Raw genomic sequence first — 27,801 nt, 5'->3', positions numbered from 1 at the left:
GCTTCCACCGCCCTCTGAGGAAGAGAGTTCCAAAGACTCATGACCCTCTGTGAGAAAAAATTTCTCCTCATCTCTGTCTTAAATGGGCGACCCCTTATTTTTAAACAGTGACCCCTAGTTCTAGATTCTCCCACAAGAGGAAACATCCTCTCCACATCCACCCTGTCCAGACCCCTCAGGATCTTATATGTTTCAATCAAGTCACCTCTTACTCTTCTAAACTCCAGCGGATACAAGCCTAGCCTGTCCAACCTTTCCTCATAAGACAACCCGTCCATTCCAGTATTAGTCTAGTAAACCTTCTTTGAACTGCTTCGAACGCATTTCCATCCTTCTGTAAAGAAGGAGACCAATACTGTACACAGTACTCCAGATGTGGTCTCACCAATGTCCTGTATAACTGAAACATAACCTCCCTACTTTTGTATTCAATTCCCCTCGCAATAAACGATAATATTTTATTAGCTTTCCTAATTACTTGCTGTACCTGCATAGTAACCTTTTGCGATTCATGCACTAGGACACCCAGATCCCTCTGCATCTCAGAGCTCTGCAATCTTTCACCATTTAGATAAGAAGTGGAAAATGTCATACGATTGGCAAAACTCTTGTATCGCCATCAGTGATTGAAATGGCATCAAATGTATGTGGAAGGAAAGTTGCTGACCAGCTGAGTCTCATGCCACTATCTGACAACACGGTTAGCTGCAGAATCGTTGGTGTGGCAGGAGATGTTGAGAAGCAGCTAGTCGGAGCAGAGAGGCAACTCCTACCTTTCGCACTTCACAAATTGAAAAGAGTACTGACTGTGGCAATGCAACGCAAATGATGGTTTTTGTTCGATAGATTAGCTCATCTGAGATCAAAGAGGACTTTTCGTTTTGCTGCTCTTTCCCAACAAGAAATAAGGTTAGACCAGTACGTGAGAGATAAAAACAGAGCTTTACCAAAACCTTTTACTATGTAGTAGCTATGTCATGTCAGCCGTGGCTCAATAGGTAGCACTCTCTCGCCTCTGAGGCAGAAGGTCGTGGGTTCAGGTCCCACTCCAGAGACTTGAGCATGTAAATCTAGGCTGACACTTGAGGGGGCGCTGCACTGTCCAAGGTGCCGTCTTTCGGATGAGACGTTAAACCGAGGCCCCGTCTGCTCTCTCAGGTGGACCTTAAAGGTCCCACGGCACTATTTTGAAGAAGACCAGGGGAGTTATCACCAATATTTATCCCTCGATCAACATCACTAAAACAGATAATCTGGTCATTATCACATTGCTGTTTGTGGGAGCTTGCTGTGCGTAAATTGGCTGCCTCGTTTCCCACATTACAACAGTGACTCCACTTCAAAAAAAAAAGTACTTCAGTGGCTGTAAAGTGCTTTGTGACGTCTGTTGGTCGTGAAAGGCGCTACATAAATGCAAGTCTTTCTTTATGTGCTGCAAGACAATGGAACTGCCATTGTCCTCTGTCATTATGGACTGTGAAATGTCAGTCATAGAAGTTAAAGATGTACGGCCTGGAGTTTCCGCATGTTTTCCGCCCAGATATCAGCTCAATCTGGGTGGAATCAACTGAAATAGCGCAGAAGATCATGAAATTTGAAAAATGAGTGAGTTACGCCCATGACCGCTTATGGTCAAGTTTCCATGATCTTTTATGTTGGTTGAAAAGTCAGTTCGCCTGAAGCAGTCCCCACCGACAGAACTGGCCACGAGCCCAGGCCGGCGTGACGAGTTTCCACCGATTGCGCCCACTCATGGGTGTTCATTACATTGCGCCCAAAATCCCAGGTGCACAGGCACCCATGGTCACATGAATCCATTATTAATGACTTGCAGCTGCAGCAGCCAGCAGTCAATTGAAGCCTCACTCGGGTCTGTTTCTCATACGGAAGCTACGATTACTTTAAATTCAGTTTAAATTAGTTCAAATTCAGTCAATTGATCTGGCCATGGTACATAAGACCTGCGACCAGCAGTCAATTAAAACCACTGATTGGCCCAGTTCTTCAGCTGCAGCAATTATTTGAATATATTTTCAGTTTAATTTAGTAATCTTGAGGCCCCGTTGGCCATGTTCCAGTCAATAATCGATTACAATCAATAACGCTGCTCAATTGTGCTGATTCAGGGGAGATTTTACATTATGCAAATGAGTTCGCGTGGAAACTTGGACGTAACTTCACCTCAGCAGAACTGGCAGTGTCCAGTGCACTCTGGGCGCATTTTCCCGATTGCACCCCGAGTGGAAATTTCAGGCCGTAATTCTGGAGCATGTGTCTCAGCTTTGCACAAATTTCAGTGAATATTTTCCTGAAAGACTGGCAAAAGAATTGCAGGATTTTGCTTGGAATTGAAAGGCGTATTCATAGGACTTCATAGCAAAGGCCAAGATTGCCATGAGTCTAAAAGAGAATTTAATCAACGTTGCTGGAGGCAATTTTAAAACCATGCCATTTGATCATAGGATTACATAGGATATACGGCACAGAAACAGGCCATTTGGCCCGACCAGTCCATGCCGGCGTTTATGCTCCACTCGAGCCTCCTCCCGTCTTTCCTCATCTAAATCTATCGGCTTAACCCTCTATTCCCTTCTCCCTTGTTTAGCTTGTCTATGTTAGATCCGTGATTCTGAGAGTAGGATGTTTTCCAATAACTACACGGATACTGTAACTTAACAATGAACAGGTGTTTACTGCAGTAGGGTAGTCTCAAGACTGGGGGTACAGAGGCAAGCTCAAGGCTTATATACAGGTGTGGTCACTGCCAGTACTACAGTATACAGGAGCTGTAAAAGTACTTCTCTCTTAAAGGTACATACACTACAATTCCTCCCCTTTTAGATTAGCAGTACCCATAATATTCAAATAACAATTAACACTTTAACATGCACATTAAACAACAATAGTCCATTTATAGATTCAGTCTTTGGGGCGGCTTCCTGATCCTTTCGGTACAGCGCCTTTCCTGAGGTTCTTGTTCTTGGTGCAGAGGCGATTCTGGCCCCTTTTCGTCGGTTAGTTCATCAGTTTCCACTGCTACTGGTTCTGAGGTAGATGCTACCGGTATGTCGGGTTCATCCCCAGGTACGCGAGACATGGGGTTGACTCGTTCCTGTGACGTTAAGATCTGATCGACGTGGCGTCTCACAATGTTCTCCCCGACATCCACTGTGTACATTAATGGCCCCTGCCTTGTGCATATCGTTCCGGGTTGCCATTTCTCTGTTCGGTAGTCACGGGCCAAGACTGGTTGTCCTACATTGAAGCTTCTTGTCGGCTTCTCATTGATGTGCTGGAATTGTTTATCCTCAACATTTCTTCGCACATTTGGTCTGAGCAAATCCAGACAAGATCTCAACCTTCGGTTAAAGAACATCATGGCCGGGGTCTGGTTGGTAACTGCATGTGTCGCATTTCTGTAGGCTAATAGGAAATTGTCCACCTTATGCTGTAGTGGAATTTCATCATTGCACATGGCCTTTATCGCCTTTTTAAAGGTTTGTACGAACCTCTCAGCCAATCCATTTGTGGCTGGATGATACGGGGCGGATGTGTAATGCCTTACCCCATTCCTTCTCATAAATTTCCGAAACTCTTCGGACACAAACTGTGGTCCATTATCAGAGCAAATCTGCTCTGGCAAGCCGTTCCTGGCAAATATGGTCCGTAGGACTGCAATCGTTTTCTCTGTAATGGTTGAGGACATTTTTATCACCTCAGGCCATTTCGAGTGAGCATCCACTGCTATTAAGAACATTGGCCTAGAAATTGGGTTGGTAGCACCGGCGCTGAGCGCCTAAAGAGACCTAGAATTGGGGCGATGCCCTATGTTGGGGCGGACGCTATGAAGATAGCGACAACTCAGATATTGACTATACATTTAGCGCCTGCGCTAAGTGTTTGCGCGCGCCCGCGAGCGCAAGCAGCTCATGACGTCATTTCAGTGTGCAACGCCTTTTAGGAGCGCCTGAGCGCATATTGGGTGGCGCCCGGAGCCTTAGCGCCCAGCGCTATTAGTGACAGTTCGAGGGAGGGCTAACAGGCCCTTCTCGGAGTAGGGGGGCGCTATTTAAAGGGGACAGCTCTAGTGCAGCATCTTCTGCCACTTGGCCTGCTCATTGCGATCGTTGCTAGAGAGAGTTGGCGAGCTAATGTGGAGTGGAGTTCTGGGAATTTAGCTTTACAGTACTTGGGACCTTCAAACCTGTCCGAAGCACTTGCAGCACTACACCTAAAAGCCTTTTGACCAACTGGCATCGGAATGAGAGCTTGTTTGGAGGGCGACGGCCTCATCGCCCAACACTGTGAAGGGGCAGAGAGACGGCAGGAGAGAGGGCCGGGATTGGCCAGAAGGAGGAGGGGCAATGGAGGTCGGCCAATCCGACGGGATGCTGCGAGGGTCTTTAGGCAGCAGGTGACATGTCGGAGGAGCAGTGTTTGGGAAGGCTCCGATTCTGGAGGGACATTGTTACTGATCTGTGCCACCTGCTTGGTCAGGATCTGCAGCCGCGTGAACGCTGCAGAACCTCTCTGTCCGTGATGGCTAAACTGACTGATGGCCTCCATTTTTATGCCAACGGATCCTTTCAGTCAGCCATTGGGGACAATGCGACTGTCGCTCAGGCTGCAGTCCACTGTTGCATCTGGCAAGTTACAGATGCCCTTTATAGGCGAAGGCGTCAATTCATTACCTTCCCTCGGACCCTGCACAAGCAGGCGGAGGGCGCGCAGGGTGTCGGATCTATTGCGGACTTCCCCATGGTGCAGGGGGCGAGTGACAGCATACACGTGGCTTTGAGGGCACCATGCCATCATCCTTAGGACTTCCGCAACCGCAAGGGGTTCCACTCCCTCAACATGCAGCTGGTCTGTGACCACCGCCAAATCATCATGTCAGTCACCGCGCATTTCCTAGGGTGCAGCCACGATGCCTTTATCCTGCGGCTGACCTCAGTTTGTTACCTTTTTGAGGGGCTGCCTCGAAGACGAGGCTGGCTTACTGGGGACGAGGGCTATCCTCTCTGGCCATGACTGATGACAACACTCCGTGTGGCCGACACCCCAGCAGAAGAGCTGATCAGCAGCGGCCATCAGGCGACCAGGCACAGTAAACAGCATACTATTGGTGTTGTCAAAAAGCGTTTCCAATGTCTGGAACATTCGGGGGGATCCCTGCAGTGCTCGCTGCAGCAAGTGGGACACATCGTCGTCGTCTGCTGTATGCTCCACAACTTGGCGATTCGACGCACCCAGCCAATTCCAGCTGTCCCTCAACGACCAGCAGAGCAGGCGGAGGAGGAGGAGGAGGAGGAGGAAGAGCAGGCGGAGGAGGAGGAGGAAGATGGAAGGGCTGCTGAAAGTGGAAGGGCCATACGTCAGAGGCTCATCTGGACTCGTGTCGACACCCCTGTGGCGGAATGATGAGAGTCTTAACTCATGCGCACTTTGGATGTTTGAGGGCCTCTGAATGCCAGCATCACTGAAAGTAGTCACATGCACCATGCCACATTGAAACTTCTGTTTATTGGCACAAAAGTCTTTCATTACGGCTAAACAACGTAATGTCAACAGAAACCATAACTTTCAAAATAACTGTGAACTGTTCGGCAAAGCCGCAAAACTCAACAAACCTTCTGCAAATATAACAACAGGTGAGGGTGTCCTTGAATTTGGACAAACAAACGTCTCAGCACCTCCCTCTACAACTGGCCCCTCGAGGGAGAACGACTTCTCTTTCGCGCCCGGCCCCTTCCCTCCCTGCTGCTCCTACGTAATTGGACCCCAGTGGCGGCCTGAAGGCTGGGGGACGCCTGCTGACTGTCTGGAAGCACAGAAGCCCCTGAGGGACGGCCTGGCCGACCTCTGGACTTGGAGGGTGCGGACGCAGGATGCTTGATGTGACCATGGCTGGAAGCAGTGTGGCCTACAGGTGGTGGCAGCTGCAATGCAGGCGTCCCAGCGCTGGCATGTGCAATGGTCTCCTGCCGAGAGAGGACACCTGCACCATGGTCAGACGACACACTGGCTATCTGAGGGGAGCGGCTCGGCTCATCCGCCACAATCGCATGCTCCACTGATTCCTGGCCTTGTATGGGACTGGAAGGGCCCGGGGTGATCCTAACTGATGCAGAGAGGGTGGCTACAGTGAGAGATCGCGTTGCGTCAATCTGGCTGTGGAGGAGCCCAGCAAGTGACTGCGTGGCAACAGTGAGGACCTGTGTGCCAGGTGCCAGTGCTTCGGAGAAGGCCTGGACAGTTCTTCCCATTGCTTCGGACAAGGCAGGTGCCGACCGCTCCACTGCCTCAGACAAGCCCTGCACAGACCTTTCCAGGGATTGTCCGAAGCCCTGAACAGTCCTTTCCATAGCCGACTCAAAGCCGTGAACAGTCCTCTCCATTGTTGGGCCGAAGCCCTGGATAGTCCTGTCCATTGTTGCCCCGAAGCCCTGGATAGACCTGTCCATTGTTTCCCCGAACACCTGGAGAGTCCTGTCCATTGTTGCCCCGAAGTCCAACATACTCTTAGCCAATGAATCTATTGACTCAGGCATCAGCTCCGTGTGTCTGACCCGGGCCTGTTTGCTCATCTCAGCCAGGCGACGGACCTCATCTGCACTCTGTGCAGCAGTCATCACGACCTGCCTTGCCCTCCGGGGAGACGGTGGACGAACTTGCCTATCCCCCCTGCGATGCTGCATGCCGCTTGGTCCGGCAACTGGTTCATCCTCAGAGCCGCCCCCCTTCCCCTCCAGGGGACTACTATCCCCAATCTGTAGATGTGTCAGCTCCCCAGATTCTGCAACGGCTGGTCCGGATTCCTCCTGGTCCTCGCCTCCGGTGGCACTGGCAGCTTCAGCGCGTTGAGCCCGAGTTGGTGCTGCTTCATCTGAAAGTGGGAGGTGGAAGAGTGGCTTTAGCAAAAGGACAGCTTTGGTGAAAGGCATGCCAGATTGCGGCAAGGCTCTGACATGGCTGCACACTGAGGATGCATGCTGGTGGGGGGACCAAGTGGAAGGCAACAGGTGGAAAAGGTGAGAGTCTTACCCTCGCTGTCGGTAATGGGGTTGGCAGATGCAGTGGTGACTGGACCAGACAGACATCCTCCAAGTATCTGGTGCACTCTCTCCTCCAGATCCGTTAGAGTGACCACTTGTGGAGGTCCGCCACCGGTTCGACGCTGCTCCTTTCGAATCATCGCCAGCTTGGACTGCAGGGGAAAGAAGGGGAAGTTCTGTAACATGATGCCTTGAGACCTCATCGCTTGCCCCCCATGGTGCAAGAGCCCTTACATGAGGCCTTGAGACCTCATCGCATGCCCCCCATGGTGCAAGAGGCCTTGAGACCTCATCGCATGCCCCCCATGGTGCAAGAGCCCTTACATGAGGCCTTGAGACCTCATCGCATGCCCCCCATGGTGCAAGAGCCCTTACATGAGGCCTTGAGACCTCATCGCATGCCCCCCATGGTGCAAGAGCCCTTACATGAGGCCTTGAGACATCTGTCCATGTGTGTGCCCAGAAAGGGCCATGGGTGCATGCTGACAGATGGCCATTGGGGCATCATTGCAGCAGGGTGCCCGAAGTCAGCTGCAGATGGAGGGAAGCACAAGTTTGGTAAACCATCACTCACCCTAACGATCCGTGTGAGGTCGTTGAATTTCTTCCTGCACTGAACAGGGGTCCTGGTCGCCATGCTGCTGGAGTTGACCCTCACAGCAACCTCCCTCCAAGATCGTCGGTAAGCCTTCTGATTCGGCCTCTTGCCATTATCCGGATACAGGACCTCTCGACGGCGTTCAACTGCAGCCAACAAGTGGTCCAGAGCCTCAGTGCTGAAGCGCTCTGCTCTCTGTCTAACCTTCTCCATGCTGAACAAGTTTGTAATGCCAGACAAGGGCGAGCGCCGATTCTGAGGCTCAGGCTGAGCTCAGGCTGACTGACCCACCCCTTTAAGAGCTGGCCGGTGCCTGGAGGTCTCGTGGTTTCCCGTAATTGAGATCACCTGCACTGCACCCGTCCACGTCGATATTGAGTAGCGCCTGAACTTTTGCGCCTTAAGAGCACCGTGCAACGGCTGAATTAGCACCTCAATCCCCTTTGGGGGCGATGCAACCCAATATCGCGCCAGGCGGCGATAAGTTTCGTCTGGCTATAAACTTTGCGCAGCGCCAGTTCTAACGCCTCAAGCGGGGCTGCACCCAATTTCTTGGCCATTGAGTCCATGAATGGACCAGCAAAATCAATATGCACCCGTTGCCATGGAGAGGAGGGCCACTCCCATGGGTGTAGAGGGGCATGTGGTGGTGCATTTTGGACCTTCTGGCATCCTGAGCAGCTCTTGGTTAGGTCCTCGATTTGTTGATCGATCCCCGGCCACCACACATAAGCCCTAGCAAGGCTTTTCATTTTCACCCCTCCCAGATGACCTTCATGAAGCTCATTTAGCACTCTCTCCCTTAACTTGGGTGGAATCACCACTCTGGATCCACACATCACTGTCCCCTAGCATACTGACAGCTGTTCTCTTCTGGATGAGAATGTTGGCAACAGTGAGTCGCCATGTGTTGGCCATCCCCTCACCGTCAAATCATATACCCGAGACAGCGTCGGATCATTTCGGGTCTCCTCTATATCTGCGTTAGTTACTGGCAATCATTCAATTATTGACGAATAAAATATCTCGATAGAGTCCACTGCTGGTGCTTCCTCCACAGGAGGCAGTGGCAGGCGTGATAGCCCATCAGCGTTTCCATGCTGTTTCGTGCCTTTATATTCTATTTCATATTGGTTCGCCCCTAGAAAAAGGGACCATCTTTGTAACCGTTGTGCAGTCATCACCGGAACGCCCTTCTTTGGATTAAAGATGGAGACAAGTGGTTGGTGGTCAGTCAGCAAGGTGAACTTCTGCCCATGCAGATAGTGGTTGAATTTTTTTACTCCCCATACTAGGCTGAGGGCCTCCCTGTCAATCTGGGCATAGTTGCGCTTGGCTGAGGTTAGTGACCGAGACGCAAAGGCTACTGGCCTCTCCAACCCATCTGGGAATTTGTGCAGCAGCACCCCTCCAATACCATAGGGTGATGCATCACATGCCAAACGAATTGGTAGTGCTGGGTTGAAATGGGCCAACACCTCTTTTGATGTGATCAATTCTTTGCACTTCTGGAAAGCTCGTCTACGTTCGTCATTCCACTTCCATGGTACCCCTGTTTGCAGTAGGGTGTTCAGTGGGTGTAACACTGTAGACAAATTTGGTAATAACTTATGGTAGTAGTTCACCAGCCCGAGGAACGACCTCAGTTGTGACACATTTTCCGGTGCTGGAGCCTTGACTACTGCCTCAATCTTGTCAGGGGACTTATGTAACCCCTCTTCATCGATGACGTGGGCACAATACGAGATCTGCTTCTGGAAAAACTCGCACTTGTGGCGATTAGCTCGTAGCCCATATTCCTTTAATCTAGTGAGCACCTTCTCCAAGTTGGCGAGGTGATCACTGTCATTTTCGCCCGTGACCAGGATGTTGTCCAAATAACACTGGGTCCCTGGAATCCCTTGCAGGACTTGATCCATCGCCCTTTGCCAAATAGCCGGAGCCGATGCTACCCTGAACACCAGCCGGTTGTATTGGTAGAAACCTTTGAGTGTTGATCATGAGGTATTGTTTCGAGGCTTCTTCTACCTCCATTTGCAAGTATGCCTGGGCTAGATCAATTTTGGTGAAGCGTTTACTTCCAGATAGCGAGGCGAAAATATCCTCAATTCGTGGAAGCGGATATTGTACTGTGTGAAGGACTGGGTTCACTGTCACCTTAAAATCCCCACAGATGCGGACCTTCTTTGGTTCCCCAGGCGTATTACTCAACGACCTCTTCATTACAGGAACGATGGGTGTAGCCCACTCGCTCCAGTCTACTTTGGACAGTACTCCTGAACGTTCCAACCCTTCCAGCTCTGCTTTGACGGCTGGTCGGATCGCATAAGGCACTGGTCTGGCCTTAAGAAACTTTGGGCTTGCATTTTGCTCTATTTTAATCGTTGCTGTTATGCCTTTTAGTGTTCCGAGTCCCTCCTGGAACACTTCTTTTGCGTCAGTTAGCATTTTTGACAGTCGTCCAGGTGTGACGTCGTCATCCTTTTTGGCCTCAACCTTCAGTGCCTGTATGGAATGCCAATCTAATTGTATCTTCCGGATCCATTCACGTCCTAGTAGTGGTGGTCCTCCATCTGGCAATACATATAGGTCCATTTTAGGTATTTCCTGGCCTTTGTTTTTCACTTTCACCCTTATTTTTCCTTTGGGGTAGACTTTTTGCCCCGTGTAGGCTGATCCTGTGTCCAATTCCATTTTCACTTGGGCTCCGTCTATCTTGAGTGTAACCCAGATAGTCTGGTGATCCTCCATTTTGGTTACCTTATGTAGTTTCAGACAACCCAGCTCCTTGCTTCCGGAGTCTGTATCACTTTTCTGTTCGTCTGAACTACTGTCCATCACCTTATGTACCTTTTTGTACTTCTCCTGTGGAGATTTCTTGCTGTTGGTTTTCTTCCCAGACCTGCAGACTCTTGCTATGTGTCCTGCTTTTCCACACTGTCTGCACACTTGGTCCTTGAACCAACAATCCTTCTGGTCGTGTGTTGTTCTGCCGCAGCAATAACACTTCCCTGTTCCATATGACATTTCATTGGTGCCATATTCTTGCGGTCTCCATTGTATCTCTGCAGCGCCCCTTGCGGCTGTTTCGTGTGATACTGCCATGCTGAAAGCCTTGTCCAGCATAAGATCCTTTTCTGATAGAAGCCGTTTCTGGGTTCCTTCACTTTGAAGCCCACACACAAACTTGTCCCTTAATCTACTGGAATTTTTTGAGGATGTAACTGGTAAAATAGATAAGGGAAAACCAGTGGATGTGGTGTATTTGGACTTTCAGACGGCTTTCGATAAGGTCCCACATAAGAGATTAGCGTGCAAAATTAAGGCACATGGGATTGGGGGCAAGGTATTGACTTGGATAGAGAACTGGTTGGCGGACAGAAAGCAAAAAGTTGGAATAAACGGGTCATTTTCCGAGTGGCAGGCAGTGACTAGTGAGGTACCGCAAGGATCGGTCCTAGGACCCCAGCTGTTCACAATATATATTAATGATCTGGACGAGGGAATTGGATGTAATATCTCCAAATTTGCAGATGACACAAAGCTGGGCGGGAGGGTAAGCTGCGAGGAGGATGTCGGGAAACTCCAGTACGATTTGGACAGGTTGGGTGATTGGGCAGAAACATGGCAAATGCACTATAATGTGGATAAATGTGAGGTTATCCACTTTGGTGGCAAAAACAGGAAGGCAGATTATTATTTGAATGGCAATAGATTGGGAGAAGGGGAAGTGCAAAGAGACCTGGGTGTCCTTGTGCACCAGTCGCTGAAGGTAAGCATGCAGGTGCAGCAGGCGGTTAAGAAGGCAAATGGTATGTTGGCCTTCGTAGCAAGAGGGTTCGAGTACAGGAACAAGGATGTCTTGCTACAGTTGTACAGGGCCTTGGTGAGACCGCACCTTGAGTATTGTGTGCAGTTTTGGTTACCTTACCTGAGGAAGGACATTCTTGCCATGGAGGGAGTGCAGCGAAGATTCACCAGGCTGATACCTGGGATGGCAGGAATGACGTATGAGGAGAGATTGTGTCGATTGGGTTTATACTCACTGGAGTTTAGAAGATTGAGAGGGGATCTCATCGAAACCTATAAAATTCTGGCAGGTCTGGACAGACTAGATGCAGGAAGGATGTTTCTGATGGCCGGGGAGTCCAGAACCAGGGGTCATAGTCTAAGGATAAGGGGTAAGCCATTTAGGACTGAAATGAGGAGGAATTTCTTCACCCAGAGAGTGGTGAACCTGTGGAATTCTCTGCCACAGAGGGCGGTGGAGGCTAGTTCATTAAATATATTCAAGAAAGAGTTGGATATATTTCTTGAGGCTAAAGGGATCAAGGGATATGGGGAAAAGGCAGGGACAGGGTACTGAATTTGGATGATCAGCCATGATCACATTGAATGGCGGAGCAGGCTCGAAGGGCCGAATGGCCTACTCCTGCTCCTATCTTCTATGTTTTTATGTATCTGCTAGTCCCAATCCAAACTGGCAGTGTTTCGATAGCTTGCGCAGTTCCGTTAAGTACTCAGCATTACTTTCGTCTTTATGCTGGTTCCTTTTGTGGAACTTAAATCTTTCTGCTATCAGCAGCGGTGTGGGGTTTAAGTGGTCCTGTAGGATTTCTACTATGCTTTCGAAATTCTTATTCACGGGCTTCTCTGGGGTTATTAGGTTTCACAGTAAGCCATAAGTTTTTGCACCCATGGAATTTAACAAAACCAGTGCTTTCCTAGCATCTGGCACTTCATTCGCCCTGCAGTACACCTCAATACGTTCCACATATGTCGCCCAATCTTCGACTTCATTGTCGAACGTAGAGATACTGCCACTCTTCGGCATCCCTGGGTGTGATTTAACTGTCAAAATGGCGTCTCCCGTGCTCTCCCTTCTTCTCCGCTGGCACAAAATGGCGTCTCCTGCACTTTCCTTTCTTCCCGCGCTCGCCCTTCTTCTCCGCTGCGGTTTCTAAAAATGGCGTCTCCCGCGCTCTCCCTTCTTCTCCCCGCGGACACTGTTCAGCCCTTGAGCCCTGGCTGTGCTCTGCGCGTTTTTTCTGTGCGCCTTTCCCGTTTCCGCCGCTCGGTCCTGAACCCAGCTGCTGCTTTACCCTCTCACTCTCTGTTTTGTTTTTCCTTGACGCCGCTCGGTTTTCAACCCCCGGCTGCGCCCTGTGCGCTTCACTCTCTCTCTTACCCCGCCGACGCTGCTCGGCTTTTTCTCTGCCGTCGGTCGGCTCCAGCCGCCGCTGTCCAGGAAGGGTCTGCGCTGTACCTGTTGTCAGTCTGTTGCTGATCGTCGTGGCTGGGGAACCAAGCCCGGCTCTCAACAGCCTCCCCTGCGATGTTCACTCTCTGCTGGACGACTGGGCGGTTGCTCGTGGTCGACGCCCTTGCTTCTGGCCTCGACTTTCTTCCACCGCCCTCCCGGAGCGAATCCTCGAAGGGAAATGCAGAGTTGCAGGTAGATTCGAATCGACACTCGTCGCCACTGTTAGATCCGTGATTCTGAGAGTATGATGTTTTCCAATAGCTACACGGATGCTGTAACTTAACAATCAACAGGTGTTTACTGGAGTAGGGTAGTCTCAGGACTGGGGGTACAGAGGCATGCTCAAGGCTTATATACAGGTGTGGTCACTGCCGGTACTACAGTATACAGGAGCTGTAAAAGTAGTTCTCTCTTAAAGGTACATACACTACAGTCTAGCCTCCCCTTAAATGCATCTATACTATTCGCTTGAACCACTCCCTGTGGTAGCGAGTTCCACATTCTCACCACTCTCTGGGTAAAGAAGTTTCTTCTGAATTCCCTTGGATTTCTTGGTGACTATCTTGTATTGATGGCCTCAAGCTTTGCTCTTCCCCACAAATGGCAACATTCTCTCTGAATCCACGCTATCAAAACTTTCATAATTTTAAAGACCTCTATTAGGTCACCCCTCAACCGCCTTTTTTCAAAAGAAAAGAGACCCAGCCTGTTCATCTTTCCTGATATGTATACCCTCGCATTTCTGGTATCATCCTTGTAAGTCTCTGCACGCTCTCCAGTGCCTCTATATCATTTTTATAATATGGAGTTCTGGCTCTCCATTCAAAGAGCTGTCCCAAAGAGCAGTTGAAATACTTGTCCAATTTGCATAAACGTATCTGTGTGAAATGGGATTTTCTTCACTAACTTGCATCAGAAACAAGTATAGAAGCCGCTTGAACGTAGAGACTAATTTGTGGTTGCAACTCTCCGAAATCAAACCGAGATTCCACAAATTGTACGCGAGGAAACAGGCTCATCCTACTCACTGAGCTAACTGCACCATATTTCTTTAGTCGAGTAGTTGGAGGATTTCAAATCTGAAATAAAACTAGATTTGTGTTTGCATCTAGTGCACAATGGGAAGTTTGGCCCCAATAAATTACTTCTCACCCATATGCAAATAATTTACCTCAGCGTTATATAAAAGGAAACTTAGGATAATAACTAAAACTAGCATGTTACCTTTAAGTAATTTATCAGTTACTTAAAAGATAAGTTATATACACTTTTAAGTGATTTATTTCCCTCTTCTTAACCAACAACTTATTCATTGTGTGTTTCTTCTGATTAAAGTATCCCCCCTTTGATCTGTTACACTTCTGGTTTTCAGTAAATTTAGTAGGCATCATAATTTACTAACCTCTGACTGATCTATTGCCCCCAAAGTTTTAGTCAACAGAGAAACATGGCGTAGATTTTCGCCTTTACCTCCTGTAAGTTAAGCATTGTCTGGGCGGAGTGCAGAAAGGAAAATCTCTGAGAGGATCGCACACTAGGAACAGTACCCACCAGATTTTTGTTCCATTGAAATTAGTGGCAGGAAAAATGGGGCTTGGAAAAGGTGCGCAATCCTCCCCTGGCACATTTTCAATTCTGCACCCTGTCCAGGTGATGCCTAAGGTAGAGGCGGTAAAGGTGAAGATCTACACCCGTGGTGTCATGTTGTGGCTTTTGGGAATTGGTGAGTGTTGGATGCTGAAGCACTCCGTGAACTTGTGTTATCTTAACAATCTGTGAAAATGCTTATTCTGGCTAATGTTTAGTGAGTCATTTTTGGGGGCCAGAGTTTCTTTGTATCTTATTTCTTGAAAAGGTATCTGACATGAATCTTGTCATTCATGTGGAAATGACTTATGAAGTAATACTGGGTGGCCTGCTGGTGGCGCTGTCCAGGGAGAGTATAAATACTCGGGCATGGGCCCAGCTTGCTCAGGACATTCTTTAACAGGAACTAGTGAAGGACACAACTAGATCTCCATGTTGAAAAACAGTTGATTAAAGCCTTGTTTAATACTCAGACCAAGTGCCTATTAGTTTTCTTACATCAGTATCAAACAGTTTTTCTGCATGCAGAACAAGGTTCAGATGGGCTTTGCCTGCTGACAGGAATGTTTCTGTTTTATTCAAAGGAACATGAGATTACTCAGTGTGAGTTTTGCTGATATATCAATGAATTCAGTGTCTTCAGGTATGCTTTTTATAGAGATTTCCCTTGATCCCATATCCTATGGTTTTAAGGTTGCGGCTTAAGATGTTACCTTGACATGATGTATTCTTTTGTGCCCAATAATAAAATGGTCTCTCTTCTTAATCCCAGATATCAACGAATGCCTGATGTCAGGAATGTGTCAAAATGCTAACTGCTTGAACACCAGAGGTAGCTACAGATGTACCTGTAAGCCTGGGTATATGCTGGATACATCCAGGAGCCATTGCATCTGTAAGTAATAATCTGATGATTCTGTACCACATAAAATCAGCCACACGTCTGGATACAGTTAAGGCAGGCAGATGTTAGTCATCTCACGTTATCATCCAGTTTTATGCTTAGAGTACAGATCCAACAGCACATCTGTGAGAGTGTTGGGCAGAAAATATTTTGTAAATACAGTTTAAGTATAGCTTGCGTTTGAGATATTTATCTTTAATACAAAGCCTAAGGCCTGGAAATTCCTGGGGCTGGAGGGGGGCCTAGCCCCCACTTTTGCCCAGGGAGTTGAATATGGGTCAGAACTCGGCTCTGCTAGGATTCCAACAGGTTTAGACTGAGCTATTAAATTTCAGTTGGCGGGGCCGTGGGAGCCGAAGACACTTTATAATTTAAAAAAAAAATCTTCAGCCTGTCGTGGGTTCGGGAAGGTGGAAATTCAGGTGGAGTGGCAAGGTGCTGCTTGTCCTTAGAAGGCTTGATTGGGTTGGGTCATTGGTGCGTCCTTGCAGGTGTTGGCAGCCTATCTCAGATATGCAAATAAACCCATTCCCATTATTTAGAATGGGGCCTCTGACCTTGGAGACAAGGGTTTGTGGGTGTTCTGCTCTGCTGCAATCGTGCCAGTGGAATGAGGCCCTAGGAATTTCCGGGCCATGTATGTTACATGGATGCTTCTTAAATTCTGACAAGTAATGAACCTTAATAAAACTTTCCGGATAAACTTTCCAGTCCGATGCTGCAATTTACTATATTTGCCCCAAATTCTCGTGGGCAGCCAACCTCAGCACAAGTGTTGCAAACCATGTCACTGACCTTGCAGATCAGGAATAGATTTCCTGATCTAAAAATTCCTGGGTGGCACCTGCACCACTAGGGGTGCATCTTAGATGCCTGCCTTAGCAGGGGAAGGAAATAGTGGCGGCGACCCACCACCTCAAAGGACACAAACAGCCCAGCCCCAGCAATCTTGTCTCCCTTCTCTCCCCCCACCACCCCCCCCCGCGCTGTAAACAGGGCCAATTCTTGAACTCTGTCAGGTTGAATCTTCAGACATACAGGCAGGCAAGCTGGTGTGCTTTTTTTCCCTTAGTCTAATAGCCATTCAGCAAATCCCAGGGTGGGGCCAAGGAAACTCTCAGCTTAGGAGTAACCTCCTCCCAGACACACGCCCTCTGACGTGGGTGTCCATGTTTGGGACAGACGGAGATTCTGCCCAAATAAAGTCCCATGGAAACTGGTGGTAAAGTCTAGGATCTGGTTCCCAATCTTATTTTTAGGTCTTACACCAATTACTACTTATGGCAGGAGTGCAATGGAAGGCCCACAGAAATTCAGGGACATTGGCCGCGATTTTGCCGGTGCTCAGTGGATGGGAAGGGTGGCGGGTCAGCTGTGAAATTTAAAATGATTGATAGCGGGTCGGGAACCCACTGTCAAAACGCGCACACCTGCATTTCCTGATGTTGGGTCTGCCAGCGCTGAGCAGATCCGACAGACAGCGGCGGTGGACCCAATTCAAATCATTAGTGGCTTGTTTACAGCCACTTAACAATGCTTTTTTCCCAGCTTTTTGAATTTGACAGGTCGCTCACCGGTTTCCCGCTGTGCCTAGACCTCGCCTGTGAAGCTGAGGTGGGAGATCAGTGGACATTGAATCAGCTGATGAGTTGACAGCTTCAGATGTCAAGTCAAAGCTCCCAGCTGATTGAGAAATGTTCCCTTAATCTTTAGTTTCGCTAAACTGTATTTCCACTATAGATTGAGAATGCTGCAAGTCTTTACACAAGTCTCCATCCAGTCTGACCTCATTACCTTGCCTACCATTGACAGATCGTTTCTGTCGTCTCTACTTCACCTGCCATCTATTCCATCAGCATGGGTGCACTTTATACGCTCTCACCTTGGTCCTCAGAATCTGGCTACGATCAGCCCCAACACCAGCATCACCAGGAACACCAGCAGTACCAACAATCACAACAACCTTCCCCACAATCACCTGATGCTGCACAGGACAGAGGGCATCAGCACTCGACCACATTGCTGCCCGGGACGCCAGGAATGGCTTCACCATGGCCACATTTACTTCACTTGACACTGTACATCCTGGCTGCCACATGATGCACCAGGTTGGCACCACCCCACACCAACAACATAAAGGATCCCTACAATGCCCAAGCCATTCCTTTCACACTCATCAGCATTGTGGGAGTACTGTTATGTTTCACCATTCACTGCAACTCACTAAGCCACTTCCAAAGGTGCACACAAATCTGTCCAAGAACACAAAATGTTGAAAATATAGATTGTAATGTTTGACAGCACTTTAACAGAAACTTTACATGAGCATTGGCTAAAACAAACAAATGCCTCCCCTTGTGTGTTGTTAGTTGATATGATTGCACTAGGATAAGGGTAAGTGTGAGGGGTGGCTAGTGAGATGGGAAAGTGATAATGTAGATCGAGAGGGATGGGTGGAGGTGCAAGGTAAGTTGCTGTGAGTAAGGATGTGCAGGAGTAGGGTAGGGAAGGCAGAGTGATGGGGACATGATGAGTGGGACAGCAGGATGACGTTGAGTGTGGCTTTGCAGTAACGTTTCGTGATCATCTGAGATTATTGAAAGGTTTGCGCCACTGCAGCCTGGTCCTCCTGATGACATCCCTGCTTGTGCCCTCCTGTGCAATGTGCAACCAGGCTGTGTTGGTCTCCTGGGGAAGTCTCTTCTGCCTATTGGAAGGGAAGAGGACCTCCCTGCGTGCTGTGACTCCCTCCATAAGCATATGGAGGGAGTCATGGGAGAGTCTGGGTGCAGCCTTGCACCTCTGTGCAGTGCTGGTCAGTGTTTGCAGCACCTCAATGCTGTAGAACACTGACAGCACAAATGTCAAAGTAAATTTGCGCATGGCCCCTTTAAGGAAACCGGCATCAAATGACGTTATCAGACCCACTTCATTCAATTGGCCGTGAAACGCGCTGGGCGGGCTTAACAAGCCCAATCAACGGAAAGCCATGTCGGAGGCTGGTATGGAGCCAGCAGCGGGGCCGCAACCTGCCACAGACGTCACCCGCCACAGACCCACCGAGGTAGGGAAAATTGCGGCCACTGTGTTTGAAAATAATTCCTGTAGCTGCATGGGCCATATTGTCTCAGTGGTGTCATGAGCCAGGATCAAAGAAGGATGTCTTGAGGGGGTCTCATAGCAACCAGCCTTGCTGTCTACCTTCTCCTTCAAATAGTCCAGGCACTGATGATTGTCTAAACATGAAGGTGTCATGACTGCTGTCTGGGAAGTGACTGTTGTTGGTCGCTGACTATTTGAACACAAATGGAGAGGAATCCCTTTTGATTTCTGACGGTCATAAGAGAGCATATTGGAGCTTGAATCATCAAATTAGCCATTATTATCTCCCTGGATTCTGATGAAACTTACAATATGAAAAAGTTGCCGGGTCCTTTCATTGTGATGCCAGGTTTCCAGGGTGAAAGTGATGAATTTGTTTGCCTTGGCAAACAAGCACAAATGACATGTTTGATGCATTTATGAGCTGTTGTATGATTGATGTTGCTGATGTTCCCTGTGGTAGCTTGAAATGCGTCTGAGTTCTGAATTACAGTGACCTTAACTACCATGTTGAGCCTGTGGTGGAGGTTGGCTGCAGCTCAGCTTAGAGCAGAAGGTACTGAGACAATGAAATTGACATTTTTTGTCCATAGTTTCTTATTTTGTTTCTTTCTTAATAGCCATTATATTGGCTTAGCAACGAAGTGGGCTGGATTTTCCTTCACCATCCTGCCCAAATTGAGCATGATAGCAGTTGAAAAGGTGGAAAAATCAGGTGGCAAGGTAGACCACCGTGTGTCTGCCCCAACCTTAATTTACCCCCTGCCAAACCGGGACAGCCCACCAGCTGCCCCTGCCCAAACCCTATATGTAAAGGTTAGTCATAGAGTCATAGAGTAATACAGCACGGATAGAGGCCCTTCGGCCCATCGTGTCCGCGCCGGCCATCAAGTCCTGTCTAATCTAATCCCATATTCCAGCATTTGGCCCGTAGCCTTGTATGCTATGGCATTTCAAGTGCACATCCAAATGCTTCTTAAATGTTGTGAGGGTTTCTGCCTCCACAACCCTTTCAGGCAGTGAGTTCCAGACTCCAACCACCCTCTGAGTGAAAAAGTTCTTTCTCAAATCCCCTCTAAACCTCCCGCCCTTTACCTTGAATCTATGCCCCCTAGTTATTGACCCCTCTACTAAGGGAAAAAGCTCCTCAGCATCCATCCTATCTATGCCCCTCATAATTTTGTACGCCTCAATCATGTCCCCCCTCAGCCTCCTCTGCTCCAAGGAAAACAAACCCAATCTGCCCAGTCTCTCTTCATAGCTGAAGCGCTCCAGCCCTGGTAACATCCTGGTGAACCTCCTCTGCACCCTCTCCAACGCGATCACATCCTTCCTGTAGTGTGGCGACCAGAACTGCACACAGTATTCCAGCTGTGGCCTAACCAGTGTTTTATACAGCTCCATCATAACCTCCTTGCTCTTATCATAGAATCATAGAATCATCATAGAAACCCCACAGTGCAGATAGAGGCCATTTCAGCCCATCGAGCCTGCACCGACACATATCCCACCCGATCCCCGTAGCCCCTACACCAACACATATCCCACCCTATCCCTGTAACCCCGCGTATTTAATCCCCCTAACACTAAGGGTCAATTTATCATAGCCAATCAACCTAACCCGCACATCTTTGGACTGTGGGAGGAAACCGGAGCACCCGGAGAAAACCCACGCAAACACGGGGAGAATGTACAAACTCCACACAGACAGTCACCCGAGGCCGGATTCGAACCCGGGTCCCTGGCGCTGTGAGGCAACAGTGCTAACCACTATGCCACCGTGCTCGGCTAATGAAGGCAAGTATCCCATATGCCTTTTTTACCACCTTATCCACCTGTTCCGCCGCCTTCAAGGATCTGTGTACTTGCACACCCAGATCCCTCTGACCCTCCGTCTTGCCTAGGGTCTTTCCATTCATTGTGTATTCCTTTGCCTTGTTAGTCCCCCCAAAGTGCATCACCTCGCACTTTTCCGGGTTAAATTCCATTTGCCACTGTTCCGCCCATCTGACCAACCCATCTATATCGTCCTGCAGACTGAGGCTACCCTCCTCGCTATTTACCACCCTACCAATTTTTGTATCATCCGCGAACTTACTGATCATACCCTTTACACTCATATCCAAGTCATTAATGTAGACCACAAACAGCAAGGGACCCAGCACCGATCCCTGTGGTACCCCACTGGCCACAGGCTTCCAGTCACAAAAACAACCTTCGACCATCACCCTCTGCCTTCTGCCACTAAGCCAGTTTTGTATCCAATGTGCCAAGGCACCCTGGATTCCATGGGCTCTTACCTTCTTGACCAGTCTCCTGTGCGGGACTTTATCAAAGGCCTTACTGAAATCCATGTATACCACATCCACTGCGTTACCCTCATCCACACACCTAGTCACCCCCTCAAAAAATTCAATCAAATTAGTCAGACATGATCTTCCCTTGACAAAGCCATGTTGACTATCCCTGATTAATCCTTGCCTCTCCAAGTGGAGACAAATTTTGTCCCTCAGGATTTTTTCCAATAAATTTCCTACCACTGATGTTAGGCTCACTGGCCTGTAGTTCCCCGGTTTTTCCCTACTACCCTTCTTGAATAATGGTACTACATTAGCGGTTCTCCAGTCCTCTGGCACATCCCCTGTGGCCAGAGAGGTCCTGAATATATGTGTTAGAGCCCCCGCAATCTCCTCCTTTGCCTCACACAGCAGCCTGGGATACATTTCATCCGGGCCTGGGGATTTATCCATTTTTAGGCCAGCTAAAACCGCCAATACCTCCTCCCTCTCGATGTTAATATGTTCGAGCATATCACAGTCCCCCCGCCCTATTTCTATGTCTACATCGTCCTTCTCCATAGTGAAAACAGATGCAAAAAATTCATTTAGAACCCCTCTTACATCTTCCGGCTCCACACACAGATTGCCACTTTTGTCCCTAATGGGCCCTATTTTTTCCCTAGTTATCCTCTTACCCTTAATATACTTATAAAACACCTTCGGATTTTCCTTTATTTTGCTCGCCAGTGTTATTTCATGGCCCCTCCTTGATCTCCTAATTTCTTTTTTAAGTATCCCCCTGCACTTTTTGTACTCCTCTAGGGCTTCCTCCGTCTTTAGCCTTTTGTATCTACCAAAAGCCCTCCTTTTTTTCCTAATCCATTCTCGTATATCCCCTGACATCCAAGGTTCCCTGTGGTTTTTGGAACCACCCTTGACCTTTACGGGAACATGTTGCCATTGTATGATCTCAATCTCCCTTCTGAAAGCCTCCCATTGCTCCGATGCAGATTTTCCTACAAGTAGCTGATCCCAGTCCATTTTGGCCAGATCCTGCCTTATCCTATTAAAATCGGCCTTCCCCCAATTTAGAACCTTTATTTCCGGCCCATCCCTGTCCTTTTCCATGACCACCTTAAATCTTACCATATTATGGTCATTATCACCAAAGTGCTCACCTACTAGCACTTTTTCCACTTGGCCAGCCACATTCCCTAGAATTAGGTCCAGTACCGCCCCCTCTCTTGTAGGACTTTCTACATGCTGGCTCAAAAAGCTCTCCTGGATGCACTTTAAGAATTCTACACCCTCTGAGCCTTTCACACTCTGACTATCCCAGTTAATATTGGGGAAGTTGAAATCCCCCATTATTATTACCCTATTATTTGCACATTTCTCTGAGATTTGCCTACATATCTGTTCCTCTATCTCCCCCTGACTGTTTGGAGGCCTATAGTACACTCCCAGCAAGGTGCTTGCCCCCTTTTTGTTTTTAAGCTCCACCCATATGGCCTCATTAGAGGACCCTGCTAATATATCATCCCTCCATACTGCAGTAATTGACTCCTTAATTAATATTGCGACACCCCCTCCTCTTATACCTCCCCCTCTGTCTTGCCTGAAGATTCTGTACCCCGGAATATTGAGCTGCCAGTCTTGCCCTTCCCTCAACCATGTCTCCGTGATAGCAACAATATCATACTCCCATGTGTTTATCAACACCTTCAGTTCATCCACCTTATTTGCAAGACTCCTTGCATTAAAATAGATGCCATCCAGCCTTGCCCTTGTACATTTGCCCTGTCTACCAAGCTGACTTGTTTGGTGGGGAAACAGCCCCCAGCAAGCCACCAAGAGATTTTGCTTCTTACTGTCGCTGTCTCTGTCGAGCTCAGGGAGTGTAAGAGATGATTGTAGATAGCCCCTGGCGTAACAATAGTCAGCTCCCTAAGTCATTAAATGGAGGGAGAGGGGCTAGTAGGCTGCACCTACCAACCGTTTTAAGCCTTAAATGTGACTGAGCCGAAAAGGAAAATCCTCCCTTCATCTTCGAGGCTCTTCTGCCACCATTAAAAGATAACCACCAATTTCTGGGAGGTGTAGAGGCAGTCTGGCAAGTAAAGAAAGAAAGACTTACATTTATATAGCGCCTTTCATGAACTCGACATCCCAAAGTGCTTTACAGTCAATGAAGTATATTTTAAGTGTAGTCACTGTTGTAATGTAGGAAACGCGGCCATGAATTTGCGCACAGCAAGCTCCCACAAACAGCAATATGATGATGATAAGTTAATCTGCTTCTTTATTGATGTTGGTTGAGAGATAAATATTGGCCAGGACTCCGAGGAGAATGCCCCGACTCCTCTTTGAAATAGTGTTGTGGGATCTTCTACGTCCACCAGAGAGGACAGATGGGGGCTTGGTTTAACGTCTCATTTGAAAGACAGCAGCTCCAACAGTGCAGCACTCCCTCAGCACTACACTGGAGTGTCCGCTTAGATTTTGTGCTTAAGTCTCTGGAGTGGGGCTTGAACCCACAACTTTCTGACTCAGGCGAGATAGGGGGCCTTTACCAAAAAACCCGTCCCTAAAAATGGCACTGCCATTTCCATCCCATGATCCCTCTTTTACTCTGATCAGCCTAGCGGAAGATCACCCATTGCATTTAAGTGAAGTTTAAAGTATAGCGAAGTGCACTGCTCCCCTGTGATTTTCCTGCATTTCCACCCACTTACTGCCTTTGAAGATTGTGAGGTTTGTGACTGGAACTATCGAGGACTGAGCTGGCACTTGACTCAGTGAAGCTGATGCTCCTGAAGGACCTACTTACAGTGTTATGTTGCTTCAAGTCCAATAGTGTGCTTGAATCAAATGGAAGATTGGCCCCTCAGTCGGTGTCAGGCTGTTCATCAGATGTCTTTTTCTGTATATGTTTAGCACATGTGAGGGACACAAAGGGCATTTATCTCAGGAATATGCTCTCTGAGCTAGGTTGCTCCTCAAGCCATCCAAAGAGGCAATCATCGTTGGAAGTGTGGAAGTGACAACTGCAACGAGAGCCTCTTCCTGATACTCTGAGGCTGCAATTTTTTTTATTCGCTCCAGGATGTGGGCATCACTGGCAAGGCCAGCATTTATTGCCCATCCCAAATTGCCCTTGAGAAGGTGGTGGTGAGCCGCCTTCTTGAATCGCTGCCGTCCGTGTGGTGAAGGTACTCCTACAGTGCTGTTAGGGAGGGAGTTCCAGGATTTTGACCCAGCGACGATGAAGGATCGGCGATATACTTCTAAGTCAGGATGATGTGTAACTTGGAGGGGACTTGCAGGTGATGGCGTTCCCATGCGCCTGCTGCATTTGTCTTTCTAGGTGGTAGAGGTCGCGGGTTTGGGAGGTGCTGTCGAAGAAGTCTTGGCGAGTTGCTGCAATGCATCTTGTAGATGGTACACACTGCAGCCATGGTGCGCCGATGGTGGAGGGAGTGAATGGTTAAGGTGATGGATGGGGTGCCAATCAAGCGGGCTGCTTTGTCCTGGATGGTGTCGAGCTTCTTGAGTGTTGTTGGAACTGCACTCATCCAGGCAAGTGGAGAGTATTCCATCACACTCCTGACTTGTGCCTTGTAGATAGTGGAAAGGCTTTGGGGAGTCAGGAGGTGAAAGAATCGCTGCAGAATACCTCACTTCTGACCTACTTTTGTTGCCACAGCATTTATGTGGCTGGTCCAGTTAACTTTCTGGTCAATGGTGACCCCCAGGATGTTGATGGTGGGGGATTCAGTGATGGTAATGCCGTTGGATGCTAAGGGGCAGTGGCTAAACTCTCTTGTTGGAGATAGTCATTGCCTGGCACTTGTGTGGCGCAAATGTTACTTGCCACTTATCAGCTCAAGCCTGAATGTTGTCCAGGTCTTGCTGCATACGGGAATGGACTTGATGTCCTAGACTGCCACAGATTTATGCTCCTGAATTCTAGGTCTTTTAAAGTCTAGGCCCCTGAGAGTTTGTTCCTTGGTCTCCTCTGTAAATGTTTAGTACCTGTGAGCGAGACAAAGGACATTCATCTCAGGACGGTGCTCTCTGATTTGTGAGTCAGAATATGTGACCGAGCAATAAAAGGAGGCTTTTTAAGTCAGCAGAATGTTTGCTGACAGCAAAAATTCCTAGTTGTGTAATTACCAACCTGAACCTCACGGCTCTACTCCAGCTCTTCCATCTTCCACAGGCTCCCCGGTGAGTCTGGCTAGGAGTTGCAGCCTCCTCCTCGTGCCTACTGAGAGGTCTGATGTTAGCCATTCTTCCACCCATGGCCTTTGCCTCTGGTTGTGTACGTGTTTCTCTTTAGTAAAGATCAGAAAGGTTTAGACATGATCGTCTAAGTCACAATATATTTTCATCTAAGTGTCTGCAGACATCCCTGAATTCCTTTGTGAACATTCTACAGTATTAGGTGCAGGCAATGCAGCAGTCTCTTCCTTTCTCAGTAAATGTGATATGGCACAGTGGAAGGAAAGGAAAGGGAGTGCACCAATGAGGAGAATGTCGGGGGCCTCTTGTGCCTGTTAAGAATCCCATTCATTTCATTTTGGACTTTATGTGGTCCCGGATAGTGTGGAGGTGAGTAATGCTTCCAGCATCATGGAGACTTACCTTGTCCAGCTTGGTGAGGCCATTAAAGACAGTCCGGCACTGAATACTGTTCATGAAGTGACCAGGTGACCACCACAGCCATCGTCCTCCAGATTACCTGGCCCTGCATCCCAAAGGCAGTTTAGCCTGGGGAGTGAATCAAGGGGTGCAGGGGCCAAAGGGGCAGCAAACGTTGGAGAGTGAGGCCAAGAGATTTTGGGGTAGATTTTGGTCTAGGCCCATTTTAAGGTCCAGACTCTATGCTCTGGAAGCAGCGTGAACCTGACCAAGAGGCCCGAGGATCACCAGGGATTGGTGTTGGGCCTCATTTACATATTTAGGGTGAGCCTTCACAGGCAGCTCGCCTGACCAGGAAAATCAATTTTGGAATTTCTCGCCATCGGAGCCCCTCAGGTAAGTACCAGGAAGGAGAGTTGAGCAGGCAAAGTGAAGGAGCTGATCACGAGGACTGTGAAGTCGGGGGAGTACTGCTTATCCTCCTGGCTCCACAGGTTTTTTTTTTCAAATTAAAGACTTACCTCTAGTTAGTGACCACAAAATCCTCTGAAGAATCCTGTTGCCTGCCCCACTCATCGGTTAATTTTGTAGAGGGGTCCTTCAACAGGCACCACGCCTCTAATTAATAAATACAAAGGGCTTAGCGCCTGTTTTAGGCAGTCGCCTGGGACACCTAAAAATTGCACTTGACGAATTTAGCAGTGGGCCCAGTGCCTGTGTAGATTGGGCGTAGACCGCTCCACTGCTAAATACTCCTGAGAAATGGGTGCTTCGATACTGACTCCCGACTGAAACTAGCAGGAATAACTTCACCGCCGATGGGCAGGGGTCAATATTGGTGGACGGTCTTACCGCCACTGGGGACCCACTGAAACGGTCCACGGAAAGGTAAGTGAGGAATAGGGGAGGGATGGGGAAAGTCCGCGATCAGTGGACTCAGGAGGCCGAGCCAGAAGAAGTCCTATGTATCCTTCTGGGGACAGAAGCAGCACTCCTGATTCTCCTGACCCACAAGGATCTTTTAAAAAGTAAAAAAAAAGCACTTACCTGGGCCGCCTCTGGCGGGTTTGAGACTGTACGGCCCTCACTTAGGACCCTGGTTAAAATGGCATGCATGTCCTTGATGTGCCTCAATAATTCCGAGACTCGAAGGTAGCAGAACAAAACAAGGCTTTTATTAACTTAGAACGAAACACGTAAGCGAGAGAGATGTCGTCCTTCTGGAGATTGGGGCTAGACTGAAGCTAGCTTCCAAACGGGGCCAGGTATGGGCGGAGCCCTACACACAGCACATTCCAGCACATTCCAGTATACAATACAGCACATTCCAGTACACAATACAATGAGGTCTGGGGGAAGGAAAATGACACTGAAACCGATCTCAGTCACAGGCAGTGATGAATGGAAATATTTCATCACATTCACCCCTTCTATAGATTTAGTCTGTTCGGGGGTTTGATAGTCCTCTGCGACCAACGTGGCTGTTGCGGTGCCGCGGGTGTTGGCTGGGTGTCCCCGGTAGCCTCCTGGGTCTCTGCCGGGGGTGCCGCCAGGGTTGTTGAAGGGGTAGTTGGTGGGGGTGCCGTTGGTCGGTGTTCTTCCGGGGGTGATGAAAGAGTAGTGGGTGGGTAAGAGTTGCTGTGATCGTCGTTGCCGCTATTGCCGTGGTTGTTGTCGATGCCGGCTGGGGCGACATCTTTTATGGACACGGTGTCCTCCCTTCCGTCGGCGTGCCGGACATATGCATATTGGGGGTTGGCGTGGAGTAGGTGTACTGGCTCCACGAGAGGGTCCGTCTTGTGGCCCCTCACATGCCTTCGCACGAGTACCGGACCTGGGGTGGAGAGCCATGACGGCATGGATACGCCTGAGGTGGATTTCCGGGGAAAGACAAACATTCGTTCATGAGGCGTGGTATTAGTGGCCGTACACAATAGCGACCGTATCGAATGGAGCACATCCGAGAGGACTTCCTGCCAGCGGGAGATAGGGAGGCCCTTGGTCCTTAGAGCTAGAGTGACTGCTTTCCATACTGTCCCGTTCTCTCGCTCCACTTGGCCGTTACCCCGGGGGTTGTAGCTGGTGGTACGGCTCGTGGCGATCCCCCTGGACAGCATGTACTGGCGTAGCTCTTCACTCATGAAGGACGCCCCCCTATCCGTATGGATGTAGCTCGGCATACCGAACAGGCAGAACAGGCTGTTGAGGCATTTAATGACCGTGGCGCTGGTCATGTCTGGGCAGGGGAAGGCGAATGGGAACCGGGAGTATTCGTCCACAATGTTCAGGAAGTAAACATTGCGGTCGACGGACGGGAGGGGGCCCTTGAAATCTAAGCTGAGCCGCTCAAAGGGCCGTGTAGCTTTGAT

The 27,801-nt window shown here is 48.8% G+C and overlaps 1 protein-coding gene across 1 annotated transcript in view; it reads left to right on the top strand.

The window, feature by feature from the left end:
- Window positions 1–27,801, top strand: part of LOC147109099 (latent-transforming growth factor beta-binding protein 2-like) — an 817,740-nt gene that overhangs the window by 458,836 nt on the left and 331,103 nt on the right. Inside the window, exon 10 of the mRNA XM_086002712.1 lies at window positions 15,276–15,398. Within this exon, the coding sequence (XP_085858838.1) occupies window positions 15,276–15,398 (123 nt within the window). The remainder of the gene's footprint in view (window positions 1–15,275; window positions 15,399–27,801) is intronic.

This window comes from Somniosus microcephalus, chromosome 12 (genome assembly GCF_052327205.1).
Source record: "Somniosus microcephalus isolate GS21.2 chromosome 12, FLI_Smic_1.0, whole genome shotgun sequence".
NCBI lineage: Eukaryota > Metazoa > Chordata > Chondrichthyes > Squaliformes > Somniosidae > Somniosus > Somniosus microcephalus.
This window is presented reverse-complemented; position numbering and strand designations above follow the sequence as displayed.